At 33.5% G+C, this 24394-nt stretch overlaps 2 protein-coding genes and 1 long non-coding RNA gene across 3 annotated transcripts; all 3 read left to right on the forward strand.

Moving 5' to 3' along the window:
* The first annotated feature begins 5748 nt into the window (after nucleotides 1-5748).
* LOC123661703 lies at nucleotides 5749-6446 on the forward strand. Its single transcript, XR_006744387.1, has 2 exons — nucleotides 5749-5942; nucleotides 6273-6446. It is a non-coding gene; the product is annotated as an uncharacterized LOC123661703 (long non-coding RNA).
* An 11941-nt stretch (nucleotides 6447-18387) lies between these two features.
* LOC123661831 (cilia- and flagella-associated protein 20-like) lies at nucleotides 18388-19326 on the forward strand. Its single transcript, XM_045596771.1, has 3 exons — nucleotides 18388-18592; nucleotides 18656-19086; nucleotides 19138-19326. The coding sequence occupies exons 1-3, from the start codon at nucleotides 18388-18390 to the stop codon at nucleotides 19324-19326; spliced, it is 825 nt and encodes a 274-aa protein (XP_045452727.1).
* A 572-nt stretch (nucleotides 19327-19898) lies between these two features.
* On the forward strand, nucleotides 19899-20855 carry LOC123661832 (cilia- and flagella-associated protein 20-like). The gene is made up of 2 exons (XM_045596772.1): nucleotides 19899-20103; nucleotides 20179-20855. Exons 1-2 carry the CDS (start codon nucleotides 19899-19901, stop codon nucleotides 20853-20855), a joined length of 882 nt encoding a protein of 293 aa, XP_045452728.1.
* Nucleotides 20856-24394: the final 3539 nt, after the last annotated feature.

Raw genomic sequence — 24394 nt, forward strand, 5'->3', positions numbered from 1 at the left:
GTTTTTGTTATGCGGCGGAAAATTTCCCAGTGAATGTTTATTATGGATGAAATGAATTCGATATTCGTTTGTTTTTAAGTTTAAAGTCGTAATTGTTTTATTTTTGTAAATTGAAATCGTTGAAATACGATTATATATAATTTTTTTAGAACAGCTAGTACAGAAGGACCTATTTAATTTTATACTACAAAAGTCTTAACTAAGTATGATTACTATAAAACTTCTTAAGTTTAATTTTTAAAATGCCTATAATAAAATTATAATAGTTTTTTACTTAGAATGTAAACTATAAAATTGTCTTTTCATTCTAATGAGATTTTTTTATATAACTAATTGAATATTTTTTACGCTTTACATAAGTGTTAACCTTTCTTATTATTTTTGTTATCATTGTTTCTTTTTTTCTTAATATTAGTATCGTGTTTGAAGTATGAAAAACATCATATAGCTTAAACTATATTCACTAAAGTGATTAGGGCCTTAATCAGCGAAAAAGTAGAGTTTAGTGACCTGACAAGTCGGCTTATCCATATAAATGAAGTGGCCGTGTTAACGAAGGGTGTCTGGGGATGAGATTGGAAGGAATCAGCAGTAAATGCAGGGGTAACTGCACCCAATCTGTTAGAATGGGCCTACATTGATTTATCTTTGTAATATTGTCCGCCAGAAGAAGTGCTACGAATTCAGATTTTCGAATTTTCTGAGACGGAATATTTGTAGAATATGACTTTTGTGAGATATTAAAGTATTTGGTTTAATATTGGAAATTTCTTAAACGTTTTATGGTTACATTTTTTTTGATTCGTTTGCATGTGAAGTTAAATTTCATTTAATCGTTACATGGAGGATTTTTACTAAAAAAAAAAACAACAATCGGATATTGAAATATGTTGAATTGTGTCAAGTATTGCGTTAAAATTTCTTCTCTCTTGAAAACAAAAAAAAAATGTCTTTGTTTCCTTATTTGTTTATTGTTTTTATTATAACAGCTGTTTGTTTTAAAGTTTAGTACTAACATAAGTATCTAAGGTTATTCTAGATATATTTTCATAGGGACTAACATTTTTGTTATTGTTGATTTCATTATTATATCTTACATATGTTGCTAAAGATACAAAGCCTTGGTAGTGTCTTAGTAAATTGTAAGAATTAAGTTTTGTTCGTTAGTTATAAATTCTAGATTACAATTTATTATGAATTTAAAATAAAATGACAGATTTTTTTTTTATTTCTTAAGTAAATTTTTACAATGCCTATAATAAAATTATAATAGTTTTTTTACTTAGAATTTTTTTACTTACTGTCACTAGGTCGGCAAACAAGCGTACGGCTCACTTGATGGTAACCGATTACCGTAGCTTATAGACGCCTGCAACACCAGAAGCATCGCAAGCGCGTTGCCGACCCAATCCCCCCAGGAGCTCTGGTCACCTTACTCACCAACAGGAACACAATACTGCTTAAAAACAGTATTATTTTGCTGAGATCTTCTATAAGGTCGAGGTACTACCCCAGTCCATACTGCTCCATATTTTGAGCAGAAAATTCCTGCTGTGCCCTACCTCAGTTAAAATAATATATTTTTAAATAATGTTTTACAGTTATACTTTCAAAATTATTTATTTTGAAACTGGTTTAAATATCAATAAAATCAAGCTATGATTTTTGTATAATTTTATAGTAGTTGCAAACTTGAAAAAAATTTAAACAACTTGAGGAGTTAATTAAATACAAGTACAAAATTTATGTGACGATTTATAAAACTGCATGATGATGAAGACAAAAATAATATTTGTAATTTCGTATATTATTTTTAGGAAATAATATGAACAATACATTTCCTGTAATAATTTATGAATGTGTTGTTACAGCCTGCCGTAATTACAGCAATTATTTTCGAGCAATAATTATTACAGATAAAAAATTAATAAACATCCCGAACGTCAAGCCGTGAATTTCCAAAATCATATTTTCATAGTCATTATTAATACAAATCACGTTCATTTAAGCTCGGTGATTATGAATGGCTGTAATAAGTTTTATAATTACCGTGATACGTAATTTATTTGGCAGTTATAAATATACGGGTAAAAGCGTCGTCATATCTGGCGCACCTCAATGCCGCGGTTGTAATAATGAAATATCGTCTGATCAACATCGAAAAAAAAACAATTTGTCGACAACGTTACCGGGATGTCAATAATTAAACAAACCCAAAGCTAGCTTTTTCCGTCACTACGCTCCATATATATTCAGTTCTAACTCACTTTTTAATCCGAAAACTCCCGATCCCTATCCGGATCCATTTACCGGTATAAATAACTGCGAGGGGGATAGACATCATCGATATCGATGAAAATCAGCGACAATAAATTATCGATATCTATAGCTCGTAAAAATGACGAGAACAAGAGAACGGTTCTATGGCTTATCGATAAAAAATAAATGGAACACCCAGCAGTCGACGTGATATGTCGGGATTAAGAGGCGAACATCAATAAGTAGCTTTCAAAATTCCGCGCACACCGGTACGCGAGAGGCGCAGGAAAAAATTGAAAGGAGACTCAAATATGTCGTCGGAATATTAAATGGCAAAATACTGAATAATGTATTGGGCGCCTTGCGAATGATATAACTGTGATCATTGTTGAAGTTATTTGCAAGCCATTAGGGCTGATCAACTTTAAATATTGCGTAAAATATGAATATTTTTAGATATTTTATATAACCCGCCATAAACGTCAACAGTTTGGTAGCAGTATAAATCGATAACTGATAATTATGATTATAAAAACATCATTTTAAATAAAATTATTTTCAAACAAAATGTTTATAAAATAGATGGTATAATAGATGTAATAAGTAGAAGGTATATTAAAAATTAATTAATATATAACAACGAACTATTCGTAACTATTGTTATTTTATTATTATCTGTTCTAACAATGATAGATCGTAATAGATGTATTACAAAAAATTCTACGAATATATATTAAAAGTAATGTAACAAAACATTACATATATAAAATGTTTTATCTACCTCTTTTAACTATACACAGATATTGATTTTGTAAAAAAAAAATACCCAAAAACAGAACAAGGATAATAGCGGATAAGGATGCCGAAAGGCGAAGGATACGTCTAAGCTACCTAATACCCTTAAATTTAGATATTCAATCCCCTTAATGTACAAAAGAGTTATATTTATAAAATATTTTTTCAAACGAAACATGGCGTCTTTAATTAAAAATTTTCACATGGATTTAACAAGATTAAAACCGGGTTAGATTCCACAGTTTGATAAGTTTTTTTCATCGAATTCCGAGCCAATGTAGTTTGCTTTATCAGATTTTTGTAGAGCCTGAAATTTACAATTTGAAAAAGAACGTAATAATTAAATAGTCTATTTTAATAAATGTTTGGCAGTTATTAAAAGTTTATATATTGAAAAAAAAAATAAGTTCATGTATATAGTTTCCCTTAAAATAAAAATATTCGATCAAAAGTATTATTTACAAATAATATAGTCTTTAAAAATTTGATCTAATGATGAAAGTCATTTTAATAGTATTTCATCTGTTGTTTTGTTCCTACTTGAAAACATGCAAACTCGCTCTGCTTTAAAAAAATGCCGCAGACATCTATTATTCTCGTATGTTACCTTAAATACACAATTTATACAAGAAAAAAATATTTACATAAGAGTTAATGTAATACTTTTTAAATTACAGGTAATAAAATAATAAAATAAATATGTTTTTTAAAATATAAGAAAAACGAAAACATTGATAAGGTAGACAAAAGAAAAAGATTATGAAAAGTGCAAATATTTTTTTGAAGCATTTGGTACGTCAGAATAATGAACATTCATACAATGATAACTCACCATAAGCTCCATCACTTAAATGGCCTTACATTATTTGAATTAAACCATATTCTTTCAATGTTGCAAACGTGTAAAGTGCTTTCAATAAACCTTAAGCGTGAATACAGAAGTGTAATAGCATTGAAGGGTGTTTACTGCCTCCACTTACTATCTCTAATGGGCCATGTGCACTTTATTGTCTAAAATTGCATTTGCTGGATGAAAATTCCTCGCGTTTTTTTTTTGTTTTTACGACGAAGCGGCAGTAAAAATTCATCGGTCTTTACTTACGCACTCCAAACGAAAAGCGAGAATTGGTTTATTTACTTACAATGAAAGAAATGTTTTGACATTTTATGTGTATGTCAATTTGCTGAAGAGTTTGTAGCAAGTTAAGGGTATCGTATTATTAATTTTTTGAATGAATTCATAATAAAAGTAAATTAAATTGCTTAATCAATGAATTATTAATTAATAATATTTTGCAAAGTAGAGCATCAGTTTCTTATAAATGATTACTCTTCATACGTTACTTCATTTGCAGTATTCCAATAACATGTATAAAATCAATGTCACGGGAAATAAAGGGCATTAAAAATGTCATCTCCATATCACAATGCACCATACGCCCCATTAATTTCACTTACCATTATACGGATTTCCTAAGGCTGTTCACAATACATTAACTTTTTACACGGCAACGCGTCTCTAAATTATAACGACGATAGGGTGGACGACTAAGTGTGTGAAAATTATTATATTGAATAATTCGATTACAAAAGCATACAAAAGTCTCCAATGAGCATAAAGTTGCTTAAAATACAAAAATAAAAATATGTACTTTCTTAGTGGTCATACTACAATACTTCTGTCTTACAATACACGACTCGCGCTGTTAGCGTTAGTGCACTGCTCCGTTTCGTGGACTTGCAACTCAATATTTCGAAGCCACATCTCAAAATGTAAAAAATAAATGCATTAAGTAATTCTTTCTCTTTTTGATTATATTCATTTATTTGAGGCTCAAAGTAAAAAGAATGCCGTAAATTTTATTATATTTATTTTGTAGTAGGCCGTTATTTGTTTACTTCAAATTTTTTTATACAACTATGTCGGCAAATATAGTCGGCTATGTAGGTCGACCGATGGCGGGATAACCATCCAACTGCTGGCTTTGAAATACACAGGCCGAAGACGGCCAGCAGCGTCTTCGGTGCGACAAAGCCAGTACTGCGGTCACCAACCCGCCTGCCCAGCGTGGTGACTATGGGCAAAACACATGAGTTCACGTTATTTTTGGCGTAAACTTGTGGAGGCCTATGTCCAGCAGTGGACTGTTTAGGCTGTAATGATGATGTCGGCAAACTAACGGCGTGTAAGGCTCACCTGATGGTAAGCGATTACCGTAGCTTATGGGGTCTAGCCACCCTGAATTTTGATTTTTTGTCATTTTTTTTTTTATTTTTTTTTTATGAATCCTGTACTATAACGAACATAAACCATACCATTTATTTCGTAAATCTATTATTTTATAAAGTATTATTCAATATAATAATACGAGAAAATTTATATAAATCTTATACATTTTAGTCTAAGCTATATTTAACAGATAAATTACATTAAACTAAAAAAAAAAACCTTAAGTATATATATATATTTACATAACATAATAACTAAAAAATATTATTAAAAACTAAAAAATATTATTACGGTGCGAAGGAGGCTTCACACAGAATAATAACGAAAGCGTCAATTCCGTCATCTGGTCAATGGCTCCAAAAACAAATTCCAGCGGTGCCAATATCGTCGAAATTGCCACGTACATTGCTACCAGTACTTTCAACGATGGGTATAAGAGTATTCTTCTCATGATGAACGTACTAAATCTAACCGTCGGAGATCGCAGCTACAGTTTCTGCACTACAGTAGACGATGAGCGCTGCTCTACAGCGGACATTCGCGCTCAAAACGATTCTAAGGAAGCAAGAACAGCACGAAGGGACGGTCAAAGAAGGGCCCAAGACTGTCAATCAGCTGCCGAAGGAATTGTCTATGGTCCAGGGATCGCTGATTAAAGGTAAGACTCGCCTACTTTCTTTTGCGATTATCTCGAAACTATATTTTTTGACCTGGTACCTTCGAAATCTCGGAGACTAGCCGTCCGATTGCTTTCAAATTTTCACCGAATATTCTCAGATACATTATCTACAATGTTACGTAGGATTTTTTCGATAACTTGATTAGTTTTTTTCTTATTAATGTTTTTGCTTGAAAACTATCGGTAAAAAATGATAATTTTTGAATTTGCGACTCCCATAATTTTTCTAACGTTCGAAAAACAAAACGGCTACGCTACATTGTAGTCACACTATATTGTAAGAACCTGAATTTTTTTGTTGTTTTTCAGATGTACCATAACCGAGTTCCAGGTGGGACAAGGACCGCGCATATCGTGTGGAGGACCCCCGCGGCAACTAACGTCACGGCGTCATTTTTAAATATTTTCCAATAAAATTTTATGATGTTACTCTTGAAACTCTTTATGATAATGACCTAAATAATAAAAATATTCCGACCGATAGTTTCAGATTTATTAATTAAAAAATAAAAAAGTGCATTTCTCGGTTCGCCAAGGTGGCCAGACCCCTTATAGATGCTTGCAACATCAGAAGCATCGCAAGCGCGTTGCTGACCCTACGCTCACTTACTTCCCCAGGAGCTCAGTCACCTTATTCACCACCAGGGAAACACAACACTACTTGAAAGCAGTATTATTTAGCTATGATCTTCTCTAAGGTCGAGGTACTTCCCCAGTCGGGCAGCTCGAGATTTTGAGCAGGATATTTTCTGCTATACCTACCTCAGTTTTTTAGGAACATAGCTCTTAGATGTTCTAAAGATTAAATTTACATTTAAAATGTCGTCTGAATAAACGCATTTAACGCTAATTAATGAAATAATCAAGCTCACACAACTAAAACGTTATTTAGTATCCATTTACATAAACTTCAATCCTAATTGATACATAACCACATAAAATGCCCAAAGATATTCTTTTAGTAAATCGAAGTATATGAGATAAATATTCATAGAATGGACATATTGGTATAAACAAGTCGTACGCGAAACGTCTTGTAACTTGCAGTGTATGATCACGTATTCCCACGCTTATTTACGAAGCTGGCACGAAACCAAGCGACCCGGCTGTATATCACTGTTACGTATTAGCCTTATATTTTAAAGCCTTTATAAACTAGCTGCTGATCGTTACTTTGCCCGCATAAAATATCGTTCTATATAGCGATTCGGCTTTGCAGTTTTGTAGCACAGAATGTATATGAATATTTAAAGTCTGGTGAATTTTGTATTATTGAATAGCCAGGTAAATTTGGAATTTAATGAGAGTTTTGTAAAAACATTATTCCAGATTAAGTTTTTGTATTATTCGTAGCAGATGTTTATTAAATAGCTGACTTCATTTTAGAAGAATATGCTACTAATATACGTAACGTTAGTTATGCATGAAACAATTTAAAAAGAAAACAATTTACATTAGCTTTTAATTCAAACATTTTTACACGCTTTATATTAGCTTCACCTGTATGTTTGTATGTTGGTAACCAACTCCTTTGGACTTCATTTTCACCCACCCACTTTAAACGTTCAGATTTCATTTAAACTTGGTACTTTTCGAGGACCGATGACTATACACCTAATTTGATAAGATTATTCAATTTTAGTTTAGTTTAATTATAAAAGCGTGTTTTTTAAGTTTTTTGAAGTGAAACTTCCTTAGGCGCATGGGGGGTAAAATTTTTACGGATAACCGCCTGGGAACACGGCGTGACGTTGGCTTTTTGTTTTCTTTTTTCATTAGTTTTTTTTTCTTTAATTAGTTTTCTTTTTCAATTAGTTTGCCAAAAAAGTTTTACTTATCACATGTGTATTTTGTAGGCACGCAATTTTTTTTAAACTATTAAATATTTATATTAAAAACGAAGAATGAGAGAAATAAAGTTGAACAATACGACATTGTTTAAGAATAGGATTTGTATTAAATAATTATCCTTGGATACCCTTAAAAGAAACGCTTTAAAAATGTATATAAAATTGTTACTCCAAAATAAGATTAATTATTATAAGATTAATTTTAATATGTATTAACATTAATTTCATAGCCTGAATAATTTGTCTGTATGTTTAGGCGTTCTAATTAATTATTTAAAAGCACTGACCTAAGCTGCAAATCAATTACATACCGTCATGTAGCTACTTTATTTAACAAAACTTAGAGCATAATACTAGAATTGGTGAAACTAATAGAGTAACATTACACTGTCACATTCATTCAGATAAGTGTAGGTTCTTATAGAATCAAAAATTAGCCAAATTTGCACAGTAAATGAAAATGTTCACAACACCGGATAACGGCAGTCGAGTCAATTAAATGTAATAATTGACAATAGATATGTAGAGCAATATTTATCAAAATTTTACGCTAATCATCTAATTTATTATAACTTCACCTTTTCAATGGGTACACAATAAAAAGTTTTCAATATGTCAAATATGGTAATACATATTGCTTAAATAAACTTAATCATAACAATACAGCGTAAAAAGGATTAAAATTTGTTTCCTTTTTAATTTTCATTACAAATTTCTTGTTAAGTTGGCGTGGAACACGATCTAAAATTTGGCGTGTTCTTGAGGTTAACGTCATAAACTTAGCGTTCCTATTGCTTGAGCCAAATTTATGTTTCAAGATATTTTTCAACTTAACTTTTGGCAAGTACACGAGCTTAAATATGCTTTTTAAAACAAAGAATATCAAAGATTAATATTTTTATTCAATTAGAGAAATTATAGTCGAAGACATTGCGTGATGCTTAATTCTGTGATATACATATGTATGACTGCGTACATTTTATACAATTATTAGAAGGTTTAGGATGTTGTGTATCATTTCCGTTCTGTGTACAAAATTACGATTTTAGTGTTGTCTTATCTAGTTCAATAATATGTCTAAATCTATTAGAGATCCACTCAAAGACCAGAAGAATTATACATTTAAATATAATAGAGTCCAAGAATAATAATTTACTAGCACTCAGGTATGATAAGGAGTCGAAGAAATTGTAATGTTCATCATAAAACAGTAACATTTATAGATTTCTTTTGGGGATACTACCTCTTCAGTAATATTACCCGCGTCGGAAAGGATATTACAGCCCATAAATAGTTATTATACCGCGTCGATAGTACATTAAGCTATATCGATCTTCCACGAGCAAATTGGCCGACTTATTTCGCATTTTCCATCATAATACCGTAACATCGACTGTGAGAGGACACGACGATTATAGCAATTTATTCGACGTCGATGAGCGCAAACTGTGTCCTTCTAATCGACATTTTAGATTTACGAGGCCGCTAAAGCGAAGGATTAAAAAGGGCAACGGGATATACTGTATATATTTATATACACACGTTATCCGCCTTGAATATAAGGCCGTAAATGAAGCGGAATTCAGAGGCTTACGTCATTCGAATCTCCGTGTCATTATTAAAGGAAACATTTACGGAGTAAAACGCTCTCTACATCGCAATCGTAGCAATTTTATATATTAACAGATTAATCTTCGTCAGTAGGTACTACTTTTCTTGGAGCAAATATTTTTAGCTCGACGCACGACAAGCAGGCCCTTTTAATTATCCACATTCCGGGTGGACAAATTGTCCGCTGGCTTTCGGGCCCGGATATTAATTTCGATACATTGTCCCTATCCGGCTGGAATGACTGCTATTATTTTCAGCCCACAAGACACGATTTAATCGCTCCTATCAACGATTTCAATTTATAATTACTATAATTGGGAAAACACAAGTGTGTCAATCTGATTTTGGTTTTAGTATCAATTTCAACTTCAACGTTCTTTCGATCCGAAATCGATCGAGAAACAATGGTGAAAATGTTGTAAATAGTCTTAAGAAGAAGACGCGTGACGCCGCGTTGGCGTAACGGTCACAGCTATGGATTGTGCCGGTTGCGCTGGCGGTTGCGGGTTCGATCCCCGCACATGACATACATTTGTATTGGCCATACAGGTGTTTGCCGTGGTCTGGGTGTTTGTGCAGTCCTTGTGGGTCTCCCCAACGTGCCTCGGAGAGCACGTTAAGCCGTCGGTCCCGGTTGTTATCATGTACACCTGATAGCGATCGTTACTCATAGTAGAGAATATATCCGCCAACCCGCATTGGAGCAGCGTGGTGGATTAAGCTCTGATCCTTCTCCTACACGGGGAAAGAGGCCTATGCCCAACAGTGGGATATTACAGGCTGAAGCGAATCTTTAGAAGAAAGTGACTTGACTAAGCAGTATTTAGGAGACGCTAAAGCAATTGTACCAACTGAATAAGTACGATGAATCGAAAAATTTAACTTCAAATGGATGTGCTTAGATTTGTTTTAGATAAAGATTATTTATATAGTGTCTTATTTTACAAATCCAATTTCCGCGTGAATACACGGGCTGGTTGTAAATAACGCAGACAAAGCTTTGCAAGAATCGCGTACCGTTCGATACATTATGCAGACCACGCTTCGTTGCGCCGAGCAATGAGCTCTGTAAATATACCGGGCACATCTGTAACGACGTTTTTCCACTTTATAACAATTTTTTCCACTGACTTTACACGCTTTTCAAAGTAGTTTTGAAACTTATAAGGTTGAACCGGCTTAATAACTTGATTTTTGTTTTATCTCTATATTTAACAATGAACGCTTAGACTTAATTGCTCTTCAAAAGATGTAATATCTAAGCCGTTAATAATATAGCCGTGTAAATTGTTTAAAAGCATAATAGATAATTAATATAACGAGATGTTGTGTTGTATTTGTATATAACATAAGTTTTATTGTAATCGTAGTTTACATTTGTTCTTATTTTTTATAATTTTTTAATTTTTTTTTTGTGCAATTCACTTACTGTTTTTTCCCTCGTGTTTGTATGTTTTTTCTTTTATTTTCATTTTCGTAATTTGTAATGCAATATTACTTAAGTCGTGCCTTCTGATATCTGGTGAATGGGGGAGAAATATTGTTTTTTTTTTGTTTATTATTTTGTCATCATTGTTATTGATACACACAGATTATTGTATTAAACTTAGTCTATATTATACTAGCTGACCCGGCGAACTTCGTATCGCCTAACACAAACTTTATCGTATGGTATTAAAGTTCAAATTGACTTTTAAGTATTATCACAAATCTTTTGTATGGGAGTATAGAAAAGTGTTGTTTTTAGACTTTTTCAGGAAATTTAATTTTTTTTTTTAGAATTTTTCTCTCCGTAAGAACCATCCTCGTACTTCAAGGAATATTTTAAAAAAAGAATTAGCGAAATCGGTCCAACCGTTCTCGAGTTTTTCGCTTAGCAACACATTCAGCGACTCATTTTTATATTATAGACTAGCTGACCCCGCAAACGTTGTTTTGCCATATATTTTACTAATCCCCTTAATCCCCCCCTTTTAACTTAGTGGTATGAAAAATAGATGTTGTTCGATTCTCAGACCTACCCAATATGCACACAAAATTTCATGAGAATCGGTCAAGCCGTTTCGGAGGAGTTTAACTAGAAACTTCGCGACACGAGAATTTTATATATGAGATAAGTCAATTGTCAATAAATAAATAAAATAATAATTATACAGTTTTTTTTGTTTGTGACAGTCACAAAGTGTTCATTGCTCGCTATGTAACAACTAAATGTAATTTTTTTATTTTCATTGGACCTTTTTTTGTTTTGGTTTTTCAACATCATAAAATAACTGAGAGTACGGAATGGATAAATGGTTATATAGGTTAGTATAAATAAATGATTGTTGTGTTTCTGTGGTGAGTAAGGTGACCAGAGCTCCTGGGGGAGATTCGGGGTAAGATCGGCAACACGTTTGCAATGCTTCTGGTAATCGCTTACCATCAGGTGAGCCGTACTCTTGTTTGGCGACCTAGTTGTATAAAAATATTATAAACATTTATCATGTCTTATTTTTATCATAACAGTTGGGATAATTTTTTTTTTATATTATCTCATCTGTTATGCTACGAAAAGAGATACATTTTTTCGATTTTGGAATATTTTTATTTTATTAATCGTTGTAGCGTAATATTTTATAGATCGCTTTCGTCAATGAATTGGCTCTCAAATATCATATCATATATTATGTTAATACACTTAGGTTAAGATGTTTGCCTTCCTATTTGAATTATTCCTATTTGAATTTAAATACCAATGGTCAAACTGATTATCTGTACATTTGTACCGTTTATCCTCCGGTACAGAAACATATCTTGGAACACTTCATTTTAAATACAAATCATATAATTGATAAACTTAGCTCCTTTAACATAATCGTTCTTGCGGATTTTAACTTGGGTGGTCTGTGTTGGAACTAGACGACTGGCACTGCACTGACTCCGATAACAACGAATAATTTGTTGAATAACATGATTACTGATTTAATGTCATTAAATGCTCTTACACAGTATAATTGTTGTAAAAATAATAAAAATCGCGTTTTAGACCTAGTAATTAGCTCTCTGGTTATCTCCCAATTGAGCGAAAGCAAGGACCCTCTTTCCGGGATAGAACCATTACACCCTCCTATTGAGTTTTCCGTTAAAATTAACTTTCAGAAAAAGCTCGAATCTTGTATTGGTGCTAGGTTCCGCTTACAAAGCTGACTATGACAAAATTACAAGTGCCCTGAATAATATTCTTGGGAGAAGAAATTGTCGAGTTACGATTGCAGCTGTTCTCAGAATTATCATTGCTAAACATGTGCCCAAATCCAAAACACGGTCTAGTAAATATCCGCTATGGTTTTCTGCAGCACTGATAAAAGTCATCAATGAAAAATTTAAATATCGTAAAAATGGCAACCCTCGTGATTTAATTACTTTTAAGTTGCTCAGGGAGCGTTGCGCGAAGCTTCATAATCTAAACTATAAATTGTATTTGAATAGCCTGGAAACAACTTTGTCTTCAAACCCTAAACTTTTTTGAAGCTTTATCAAGCGCAAAAAGGGTAAGTCAATTTCCTATCCTGCCACGATGTCCTTAGATGGCGCAGTGGCTTCTTCCGGACCTGGACAGTTATAATATAACGGTTCGTTATTAAACAGGTTTGTTATTTTTGTTGGCGTCCTGTCGTGTTGGCGCATTGGCGCGTTGGCACGTTGGCGCATTGGCGTGTTGGCGTGTTGGCGCATTGGCGTGTTGGCGTGTTGGCGCATTGCCGTGTTGGCATGTTGGCGTATTGGCACATTGCCGTGTTGGCGTGTTGGCGTGTCGGCGTGTTGGCGTATTGGCGTGTTGGCGTGTTGGCGTGTTGGCGTGTTGGCGTATTGGCACATTGGCGTGTTGGCGTATTGGCGTAATGGCGTATTGGCGTGTTGGAGTATTGGCGTGTTAGCATGTTGGCGTGTTGGCGTGTTGGCACATTGCCGTGTTGGCATGTTGGCGCATTGGCGTATTGGCGTGTTGGCGCATTGGCGTATTGGCGTGTTGGCATGTTGGCGTGTTGGCGTGTTGGCGTTTTGACGTGTTGGCGTGTTGGCGTATTGGCGTGTTGGAGTGTTGGCGTGTTGGCGTATTGGCGTGTTGGCGTGTTGGCGGATTGGCACATTGGCGTGTTGGCGTGTTGGCGCATTGGCGTATTGGCGTGTTGGTATGTTGGCGTGTTGGACTGTTGGCGTGTTGACGTGTTGGCATGTTGGAGTGTTGGCGTGTTGGCGTGTTGGAGTTTTGGCATGTTGGCGTTTTGACGTATTGGCGTGTTTAAGTTAAGCGGACAGTAAAAAAAGTCGATGTTTCCGATTGTAGTAATTTTCCAATATGCAATGAACCAAAACTAATGAATGAAAACTATTGCTAACGGGCGTCAGATGTAGCCTGGACGACGACCACTGACTACTGCGCTCAGTCAGGCGTTATACACATTAATATAATTTGAATGTAGAAAGCCGGTAGAAATAACTCTAGAAGAAGTCTCTTCCAGCTAACCTGCGGTACTTGTTTTATTTATTTTTTATTTTATTAATGGACTTTCATTTGGAAAAAATATCTGTGTTGTTACGGCAATAAAATATATAGCCGCAAATAAATATATATCTTCCCGTGGGTGTCGTAAGAGGCGACTAAGAGATAACATAGTTCCACTACCACCTTGGAACTTAAAAAGCCGACCGATGGCGGGATAACCATCCAACTGCTGGATTTGAAATACACAGGCTGAAGACGAACAGCAGCGTCTTCGGTGTGACAAAGCTAGCCCTGCGGTCACCAATCCGCCTGCCTACCGTGGTGACTATGGCAAACACACATGAGGAGCTTGAACTTGCGGAGGCCTATGTCCAGCAGTAGACTGTATCAAGCTAAAGTGAAGATGATGATGATGATGAACACGGAATCGACTATCTGTTTAAGCGTTATATCAAGGCAGTCAGTCAGTCCACTGCTGGACAAAGGCCTCACTGAGTTCGCGCAAGACATCCCGGTTTTCCGCAATATAAGAAGTCACAAAGTTTTCCCGGCAAACTTCCAGTTAAACTCAAAATCTCATCAAAATCGGCTTAGTCGTTCCGTAAACCTTCCTCTTGAAGCCCTCTCTCCATTGATAAAACCGCATGAAAAGCGGTTCAGTAAATTTTGAGGGTATCGATCACATACACTTTTGGGGACTTATGGTTATAATACACTAACTGTTGCCCGCGACTACGTTCGCGTGGTTATGAAGATATGCATTACTATCAAGATGTTTAAGCAAATTATTTTTTTATTTCAGTCACTTGAAATGCTTATCACGCTGAGTAATTTTTTAAAACCTCTCTATATACCACATTTTTAGTTTTATTTTCAGGCTGCAGTATAAATAACCTAGCAGGCGAACTTATAGCTGCTGTATATGTTTCATATAAACTATCAACCCCAAGCCCTTAGCAGTGGAATATCAAAAAATCCGTTCTTAGCGGACGTTTACTAACTATAATTTACCTCCCTGCTAAATTTCATCTTTGTCCATCCTGGATGGATGGACCATCCAGCGGTTTTTGAGTTCTCGTGATGAGTGAGTCAGTGACCTTTCTCTTTTATATATATAGATTACGATGCATTATTTGGACTCCTTTTCACCATCTATAGAGCATACATTTTAAATTTCGTCTCTTACTTTAAAAACATAGGCCTTTCATACATACTTCCGACCCCGTTTTATCCTCTTAGGTGTCGAGTTTCATAAAATTCGTTCTTAGCGGATGTTTACGCCCTATAAGGAACCTACCTGCCAAATTTCAAGTTTTTAAGTGTTATAGTTTCGGAGATTTCCTGATGAGTGAATCAACCTACGATCCCCCGATTTAACCCCAAAAGGGAGTTAATTTCTAAAGGTATATTATTTGGACACCTTTTCATCATCTATAGAGCATACATTTTAAATTTCAAGTCTCTTACTTCTAAAACATAGGACTTTCATACAAACTTCTAACCCCCGTTTTACCCCCTTAGAGGTCGAATTTCGTAAAATCCGTTCTTAGCGGATGCCTACGTCTTATAAGGAGCCTACTTGCCAAATTTCAAGTTTGTTGGTGTTATACTTTCGGAGATTTCGTGATGAGTGAGTGACCTTTCGCTTTTATATATATTATTATAGATTATCTTATTTATAATTACTCATTCTTAATATAATTATTTCTTTCGCATATTTAAGCATTATTATTGCTTTTCTAACATTTATTATACGTTTGTTTATTTATTTGACTATTGTAAATTATAACAGCTTACTTAGCAATAATTTTTTTGTCATATTCTTCTAGTAACTCAGACAGTGATGAAAGTTTTCACAGTACAGCCTACTCTTCACCAAACGAAATTCGTTAGTCTGATTTCTCTGATGTCCAAAAAAAAAAAAACTTCAATGTACTTCACATTAATGACCAAAGTAGTCCGAGTATAAATAATATAATTTATCGTGAGATACTATGTCATCTAACACCCTAAATGTACAAGCAATTCTTATCTCTGAAACCTGGCTCAAACCGTACCTTCCTTCTACATTCTACTCTTTACCTGACTTTCATTTGATAACTAATGATCGCAGTGGTAGGACTGAAGGTGGAGTCACGATTTACTTGCGCTCAAACATTCCCTTTTCTATAGTTAACCTCTTAGTATAACCTGCACCAGCAAACTCTATTGAACATCTTATCGAAGCTACGATATTTAATGCTAAAATCCTTCGTTTTTTTTTTTCTTGTATAGTTCTACTTCTTACGTTAATTTCTATTCTACTTTCGAATCCTTACTCAAAACTTTTATTCCTTTCTATGATTACGATATCATCAAGGGTGACTTTGATACGTGCTTACTTAAGAGTGATTACCGCAGTAGTCTTTTTAAAACGTTAGCTAATTCTTGTAACCGTAAAATCCTTCCCCTTAACGCGACTCACACTTTTCCAATTTATTCTTCATCTCTTTTAGATTTTATTCTAGTATCTTCCCTTGAATTCGATCATAATCATGGGCAATGTTCTACTGCTATCTTTTCCTATCATGATCTCATCTTTCTATCGTACAATTTAAGAACTAAATTAAACTGCAAAATTATAATACAGTGCTATTTTGGTGGAATGAATACAGAACGATTTTTGAAAGACGTACTAAAAATAGATTGGTCCATAGTATTAGAGACTGAATCGACTGCTCTTTAGGTGTCAATGTTTAATTCTCTTTCTATTTCTTATTGATTTCTACGATATACATGCACCAAGTATACCAGTGAAAATCCGATATTGTCCAGCTCCATGGTGTTGGATTTGTGTATACAATTCATATACCTATATATATAGATGGAATTGTTATACTACTGCTGGTGTATAATTTGCTGGACTATAATTGCTTACCGTAATGTTAATTTGGTTTTTTTTTAGTTTTTAAATGTGTAATAAAGTATATTACTGCTACTATTATTATTAATAAACTAAAAATTGTATATCTCTCAATATAACGATAGTTGTACGCATTTCGTCATTAGTTTTTAAGGGTCGACACGTTAATTTCATAGAAAAATGTTCCCCTTATGATAAAATGGCTGGCAGTCAAAGCGTAAGATATCACGTTATTAGCTGTATTATCTGAAACATACGAATGAAGCCTTATCGTCACAGTTGGAAGGCACTATTTCATGTACCTATTTTTGTTCCCCGCGTCACTTTTTTGGCCCGTCTCTGGGGCGTAGAGGAAAAGTCGTGATTTACAGACGACAAAAATGTTATTTTCGTTACAGGCTATGTGAACGTTGGTTGTGGGCTTGCGTGACATATTTTTCTAGTGTCGAGGATGACAAATGGGAAGATAAATCACGACGAAAGCCAGCTTTTATTTTAAAAGTTTTATTTCCACGAATGATTTAAGAGCTATTTTATGTTGTCTCGTAGTTTCTTCTTTGATTTACCACGTTTTACTTATAAATCATAAGTTCATAATAGAACTGCATATTGAAAATAAACTTTCTGAGTCGTATAATATTTTTTATCGTTCTTGAAACTCGTGAAGATTATTAAATCACGTATACCGCCGACTGTTTCGCATAGTAATCAATATACAGTCACAATTTTTTGTCGGTAGATTCAGTGAACGATAAAGTTTATACCCAACGAGAGCATAAAATGATAAAGGAGGGATTTGTTGTAAGCGCTCATTTCCGCCGGCGTCGAGTTCGTTATATTCGGTTTTAAACCCCTGTCGAGACTGCTATCGTCGATTCGACAATAGGAATATATATCAAACAACTAGCTGCCCGGACAGTATTCGTTCTGTCAAATGTTATAATAGTAAATTAAATTAAACAAATTTTGTTTGTAAAATTTCTTTAGTATTAAAATCTTCCGTGGGCCTTAAAGACTGTAAAAAATAAATAAATTAGCCTAATTGGTCGAGCCATTCTCGAGTTATGCGCGTAGCAACATTCATTTTTATTTATATAGATGGATAGAAGATAATTCTTCTTCTTATATATAAAAATGAATCGCAAAATGTGTTGCTAAGCGCAAAACTCGAGAACGGTTGGACCGATTTCGCTAATTCTTTTTTTAAAATGTTCCTTGAAGTACGAGGATGGTTCTTACGGAGAGAAAAATTCAAAAAAAAAAATTTAAATTTCCTGAAAAAGTCTAAAAACAACACTTTTCTATACTCCCATACAAAAGATTTGTGATAATACTTAAAAGTCAATTTGAACTTTAATACCATACGATAAAGTTTGTGTTAGGCGATACGAAGTTCGCCGGGTCAGCTAGTACTCAATAAAATATTTTTTAATATTTCAAACATATACATCCTTGTTCATGACTTACTTTCTTTTACTGCTTGCGTCACTTTGGCGCACTCCACTACTGTCAAATACATTAAAAAATAGAAAGTTGACATCAAGGAAGATTTGATTGAGAAATTTATAAAAAATGTATAGGAATTCTTATCAACGTGGTATGCTTACCGTGTTTTTCAGTGTTGGTTCAAAACCATTAGCCATATGGGATACTCACACGCAAGATGGTTATATAACAAGGTTTTTGGACCAAGATATTAAGTCTATGGTATTAGAAATAGGTGGAACTAACGTAAGTACAACGTTCATAACTTGTCCGAAGGGCAATATGGTTTTAGGTATTACTATGCCCTTTTTGGTTATGATAGTGAAGAATTTAAAAAAGTATTTTTCGTTCGAAGTGACTATTCTTGACGAGACTTTAACTCGAAGAAGATTTCGTGTATCAAATTTTCAAAGTAGCACTCAAATATTGCCTCTCTGCACAGTAATGCCTATTGGTCTTTCTGATGGATGGAATCAAATCCAATTTAATTTAGCAGAATTTACTCGTCGCGCTTACAAGAAACAATTTGTTGAAGTACAAAAACTTAAGATCAATGCTAATATTCGACTTAGAAGGATTTATTTTACTGAACGACTCATACCCGAGGATAAATTACCGCCAGAATATAAATTATATTTTCCGTTAACATCAAAAGGAGCTAAAGATAAAAAAGTCATTCAGGAAAGTGTAATTAATAAAGAAAATGTAAAACCATCCACGTCACAAACATTAACGGAACATGGCGCTGAACAAAGTCTTGAAAGCTTAAAGAGTAAAATCGTCGTGGTAAGAAGCTCTAAAACTTCCGTAAATTCTATTAAAAAAATATCTTCACAGGAATCTCGAACAGATTCTAAGACAAAGATTGAAACTGTTATAGAGGAACCACTTGATATAGGTCAAGAACATGAAAAAGAGTCCGAAGAGCCTGTAGACGAAGAAGGTGCTGATGTTAACGAAGAACTTACTGCCGAAGATATTAAAAACGAGGATGAAGCTGAAGTTGCTCAAAGTCTAGAAGCTTAAATGTTAGAAATTAAACATTATCATTCTTTTTTTTGTTTCTTAAATAGTTTTTTATTTTTTCTTATATAAAATGCAATAAATTTTAATTTTTTTTTTGCATCAGGCATAAGTGTTGTTTACTCTTAATACTAAGTTTTATTATAAAAATACCTTTACATTTACACGAACTTTATTATACATTTAAATAACAATCCATGCCAGTATTAATTAAACAAACAATAGTTAAGTGTATTTAAGAAAAAAGTAGTTACGTTTTGTAATATGTCTTCTACTAACTTAAAAATAAAACGGATTATTGAATTTTTTACCAAAAATGTAATTTGTTTTTTAAACTATTCAACATTTCGAAAATATTTCTGTCACAAACTTTATTGTCTAGATTTTTTTATTACTATTTATTTTAAACAGTAATACCTATTTATTTTAATAACTCATACTTTTTTAATTTTACCGACTGGTTTGTGGCAAATATTTGTTACAATGACTTCGAAAAACGTAAATGTAAATGTCATACTATTTTACAATAATCTGTCAAAACATTGCTTAAAATCTTCGAATAATTGCAAAAGGCAATGTTTAAAAATACATATCAAAGTGGGCTATTATCAATATTTTACAGCTGTGGGTCAAATCCACTAGCAATATGGGACATGGAAGTTCAGAACGGGCACATAAAACGCCTGACAGATAATGAAGTCAATTCTATAGTCCTAGAAATAGTGAGTACAAATGTTGCTACGACTTTTATATCGTGTCCAAAAAGAAATCAAGTATTAGGCATCAAACTTCCTTTTCTTGTGATGATAGTAAAAAATCTGAAACGGTATTTTTCATTCGAAATAACTATCTTAGACGATAAAAATATGCGTAGACGATTTAGAATTTCAAACTTTCAGTCCACAACAAAAATTAAGCCTTTTTGCACGAGCATGCCGATAGGATTATCTGGTGGATGGAACCAAATACAATTTAATTTAGCTGACTTTACGAGACGAGCTTATGGGACACAGTTTATAGAAACACTGCGAGTACAGGTGCATGCTAATGCACGTTTAAGACGCATATATTTCAGTGAGCGACTTTACACTGAAGAGGAGTTACCACAAGACTACAAGCTATATTTACCGTTAGAGAAAAAGTCTAGGAAAGTGAAACCAGATAATAAGGAAGATCACCCTCTTAAAAAAGGCCTTTCTCGACATGTTGTGGAAAAAGTGCCTCAAGAAGTTATCATCCTTGAACCACCAACGGTTGTTGAATCAAAAGTAAGTAAAGTAAGTGCCGCTACTGTGACACCAGGAGCTACTGAGCCGATTGAAGAAAAAGAAGATGTTATGGAAGCGACTTCCGATGTCCCTGTGGAGATTGTTCCAGAAACGTTAGTAGTAGAAGTATCGTCCAAAGATAGTAAAGAAGCGGCTGAAATTACTGAACCCACCGAAGTCGCAGAGCCAACTGAAATTAATGAACCAGGTGATGAACAAGAACCAGAAGTTCAACCAAAAGAAGAAACCCAGGAAGAAGAATAAACATCATTATTTAAAGTTTTGTATAATTTAATTATTTTATTTTTAAAGAAAGTTTGTACTATAATTTATTTTCATTTTAAATAAATTATGTTTATGTTTATATGAATAATACGTAGCTTACTTTTCTGTTCTAATAGCAGCTTACTGACGAATTACCGTTACTGCATATACCTGAAATAAAAAAGAAAAAAAATATTAGTCGAAATGTACAATAAATATTATATAAAAATCTTATATAAATCTGAATAATATTATTTTAAAAAGAATATTTCTTCTTTTGAGAAATAAAATCAGTAATTTTTTAGACGCCGCGTTGGCACAGCGGTTACAGCCATGGATTGTACCTGTTGCGCTGGCGGTTGCGGGTTAGATCCCCGCGAATGACAAAAATTTGTATTGGCCATATAGGTGTTTGCCGTGGTCTGGGTGTTTGTGCAGTCCTAGTGGGTCTCCCCAACGTGCCTCGGAGAGCACGTTAAGCCGTCGGTCCCGGTTGTTATCATGTACACCTGATAGCGATCGTTACTCATAGTAGGGATATAGATATACAGGGACGTAGATAGTACATCCGCCAACCAGCATTGGAGCAGCGTGGTGGATTAAGCTCTGATCCTTCTCCTACATGGGGAAATAGGCCTATGCCCAGTAGTGGGATATTACAGGCTGAAGCGAGCAATTTTTTTGAGAAGTAATGACTACAAATTAATAAGTTATTAATATTATCGCTGCATATATGACCATAAACCATATGAAAACCGCCTGAACTGTTTATGAAGGAAAATCGGATTTCGGATGTGTATTACAGAATTCCTTTTTAAAACTGTAGGTTTCTTTACGATACATAAAATATATAAAAAAAACAGATTTTGAAAAACTAGCAATAACTTAAATCCACAATTGTCCATTCATATGTCCTATCCACTGCGTCATTTATACGATATGCAGTAAAAATATCAGAATGTCTACCAAGAGGGACATTTGAAAATCACGGCTTCACTGTTCCTTTTTTATTACACTGAATGAATAAGGTGGAGTATCTTTAAATATGTAAACAAAACGCTCCGCGCCGACCTTTCTCATGTATAGAATTACTTTCTATAACAATAAATGTTTTAACAACTATGGAACTATGATAATATAAAAAGAACGCTGGCAAAGCTTCCTTTAATGTTAGAAATTGGAGCTGTCTATATACACAAGAGAGTCTTTTATGAATTTTCCTCATACCTTTCTAATGTAATATAATAATATTGCATGTAAAATTTAATTATGAAAGAGATTTATTAGATTTTTTCTTCTGTAAATATAATATTTGAAATAGGATAGTAAATATTAAAAATATTAAATATTATTTCGTAACAAAATTGGTATATAAAGGCCTATTATGTCATATCGACTGGCGATATATCAAGGTACTGAGATAAATGTATAACGCGGCGACGATGACCATACGTTGGATATCTAATACCAGCGAACAAGAGCCATTTTCTTTCATCGCGGGGTAAGACAGAGGGATATAATATCACTGAAACTGTTTACCACTGCGATCTAGGATGTTTTTAAGACCTTGGATTAGTGGGGAAGCGAAAATTAATACATTTCTCACCTTCGTTTCGGCAGAGATGACGTCATCTTTGTCATCATCTTCATCATCTTTTTGGAGATGTTGGAGGAGCTGGCAAAATGCTGGGCGGCCTAAACAAGCCCTCCCGACGAATTGGTCTCGGTATGAATTTGGACAAAATGAAAGGTTTAACAACCAAGAACGAAACCGGTATCGGTCGATGGCACCCTTTTCGAAGTTGACACAACTTCGAGAAGGAAGCTGCTAGGAGAATTCGGATAGGCTGGGTGGCATATTAACTAACGATTGATAACATTGATTAACACAATACAGCTTTACTGGGAAGCAAAAGTAAGTAGAAATCTGAATATATTAAGCCAAAACAAAGTCATTCAGACTTATTTCTAACTTAAATTTTCATTTGAAATTTGCATTTTCGGGCTGAAACATTATTATGATGTATCTAAAACCGCATATATCTTTTAACGTATTCCCTCAGCATAAACGCTAGTAATAAGTTACCGTAGCGTGGCGAGCTATAAATCACACAGAAATGTGAATTTCTTGCAAGGTTAAAGATATAAGCGCCAAGCGTAAAAATTAGTAAATTTTTGCTATTTAAGGAAGTAACAAAATTCTCCGTAATTAATAATTAGGTGCAAATATATTTAAATTTATACTTAGAAATAGAGAATATCTCTATATTAGTTTAAAAAAAAGAGATGGTAGAACTTTATTATACATTAAGTAAAAAAAAAATCATAATTAATTATTTTATTTGTATACCTATTTTTAAAACGTTAAAATTGTGCCTAGATTGATTCGAAATAGAAATGAGAAATTAGCATACTAAAATATTATATACTCTTTTAATCACAAAATAGACAAAAAAATGTGAAATTCTATAATTTTTTCATAATTATTCATAATTGTAACAACATTCTCAAATTAGTAGTTGAGTATTACAATCTTAGATTCGCCACAAACTTAAAACATAGGGTATAGTGCTTAACGAACTACAGCTGCTTTTCAGTCTGACTTTCCGTAGTTACGTAATATTAAATCTTTAATTTAATACCGAAATATTAAAGGACAACAAAACTTGCTACATTCAAATTACTGAAAACTTATAAACTACAGTAAATTTTAGTATTATGTGAAGAAAATTAATATATAATCGATAAGTGAATGATTGCTTTAGCCTGTTACGTCCCACTGTTGGTCAAAGACTACTTTTTCTTAATCATTATACAAGAATTAAGCAAAAATAATTTATTTTAATATTTAAAAACATTAAAAATTGCCGACTCGCCGAACTTCATAACGCCACTAACGATTTTTCTTTTCTTTGTTTGCTTGTCCTGACCTTGTCCCAATTAAACAATTTGATGAACTCGTTTGAAAGTTATGTGCATACGTACATTTCGACATTGCATTATGATTTATGTCATTAATTCAAAATAGTTAGTTAAATAATTATTATTTATATGAATGTGATTTCTGTAGTTGTGAAATTCTTCCAAAAAACGACCATCTCTTTTTGTGAAGTATTAGTATATTTTCTAAACAATTTTTTTAAATTGAAACTATGAAAATAAAACTGCCTATTTGTATAGCTTGTTTACGTATTTCTCAAGTATCATTAATGAAAGATTTCAATAAAAGTAACGGTCACCAGCCCTCCTGCCCAGCATGGTGTCTATGGGCAACACACATGAGTTCACGCCATTTTTGGTGCGAACCTGTGGATGCCTATGTCCAGCAGTGGACTGCAATAGGCTGAAGTGATGATAATGATGACGTAATGAACCTTAAAATATAATAAATTATATTCTCTTATTTCCTTAATTTATTTATAAGATTGATAAGCACTAATCAACATATTGAGTGATATAATTAAATATATGTTATAGCAAAGTTTTAACCCAAGACGAAATTGTAGATTCAATTAAAGTTACACAAGTCAATTATTAGC

This window comes from Melitaea cinxia, chromosome 17 (assembly GCF_905220565.1).
Source record: "Melitaea cinxia chromosome 17, ilMelCinx1.1, whole genome shotgun sequence".
Classification (NCBI taxonomy): domain Eukaryota; kingdom Metazoa; phylum Arthropoda; class Insecta; order Lepidoptera; family Nymphalidae; genus Melitaea; species Melitaea cinxia.

What these genes read in the sequence shown, in the direction of transcription:
- LOC123661831 (XM_045596771.1), top strand. Translation starts at nt 18,388, where the DNA reads ATGTATAGGAATTCTTATCAACGTGGTATGCTTACCGTGTTTTTCAGT. An exon ending in GAAGGGCAATATGGTTTTAG is followed by an intron (nt 18,593 to 18,655) that starts GTATTACTATGC and finishes TTTCGTTCGAAG; the next exon opens with TGACTATTCTTGACGAGACT. An exon ending in TAAAGAGTAAAATCGTCGTG is followed by an intron (nt 19,087 to 19,137) that starts GTAAGAAGCTCT and finishes ATATCTTCACAG; the next exon opens with GAATCTCGAACAGATTCTAA.
- LOC123661832 (XM_045596772.1), top strand. Translation starts at nt 19,899, where the DNA reads ATGTTTAAAAATACATATCAAAGTGGGCTATTATCAATATTTTACAGC. An exon ending in AAAAAGAAATCAAGTATTAG is followed by an intron (nt 20,104 to 20,178) that starts GCATCAAACTTC and finishes TAACTATCTTAG; the next exon opens with ACGATAAAAATATGCGTAGA.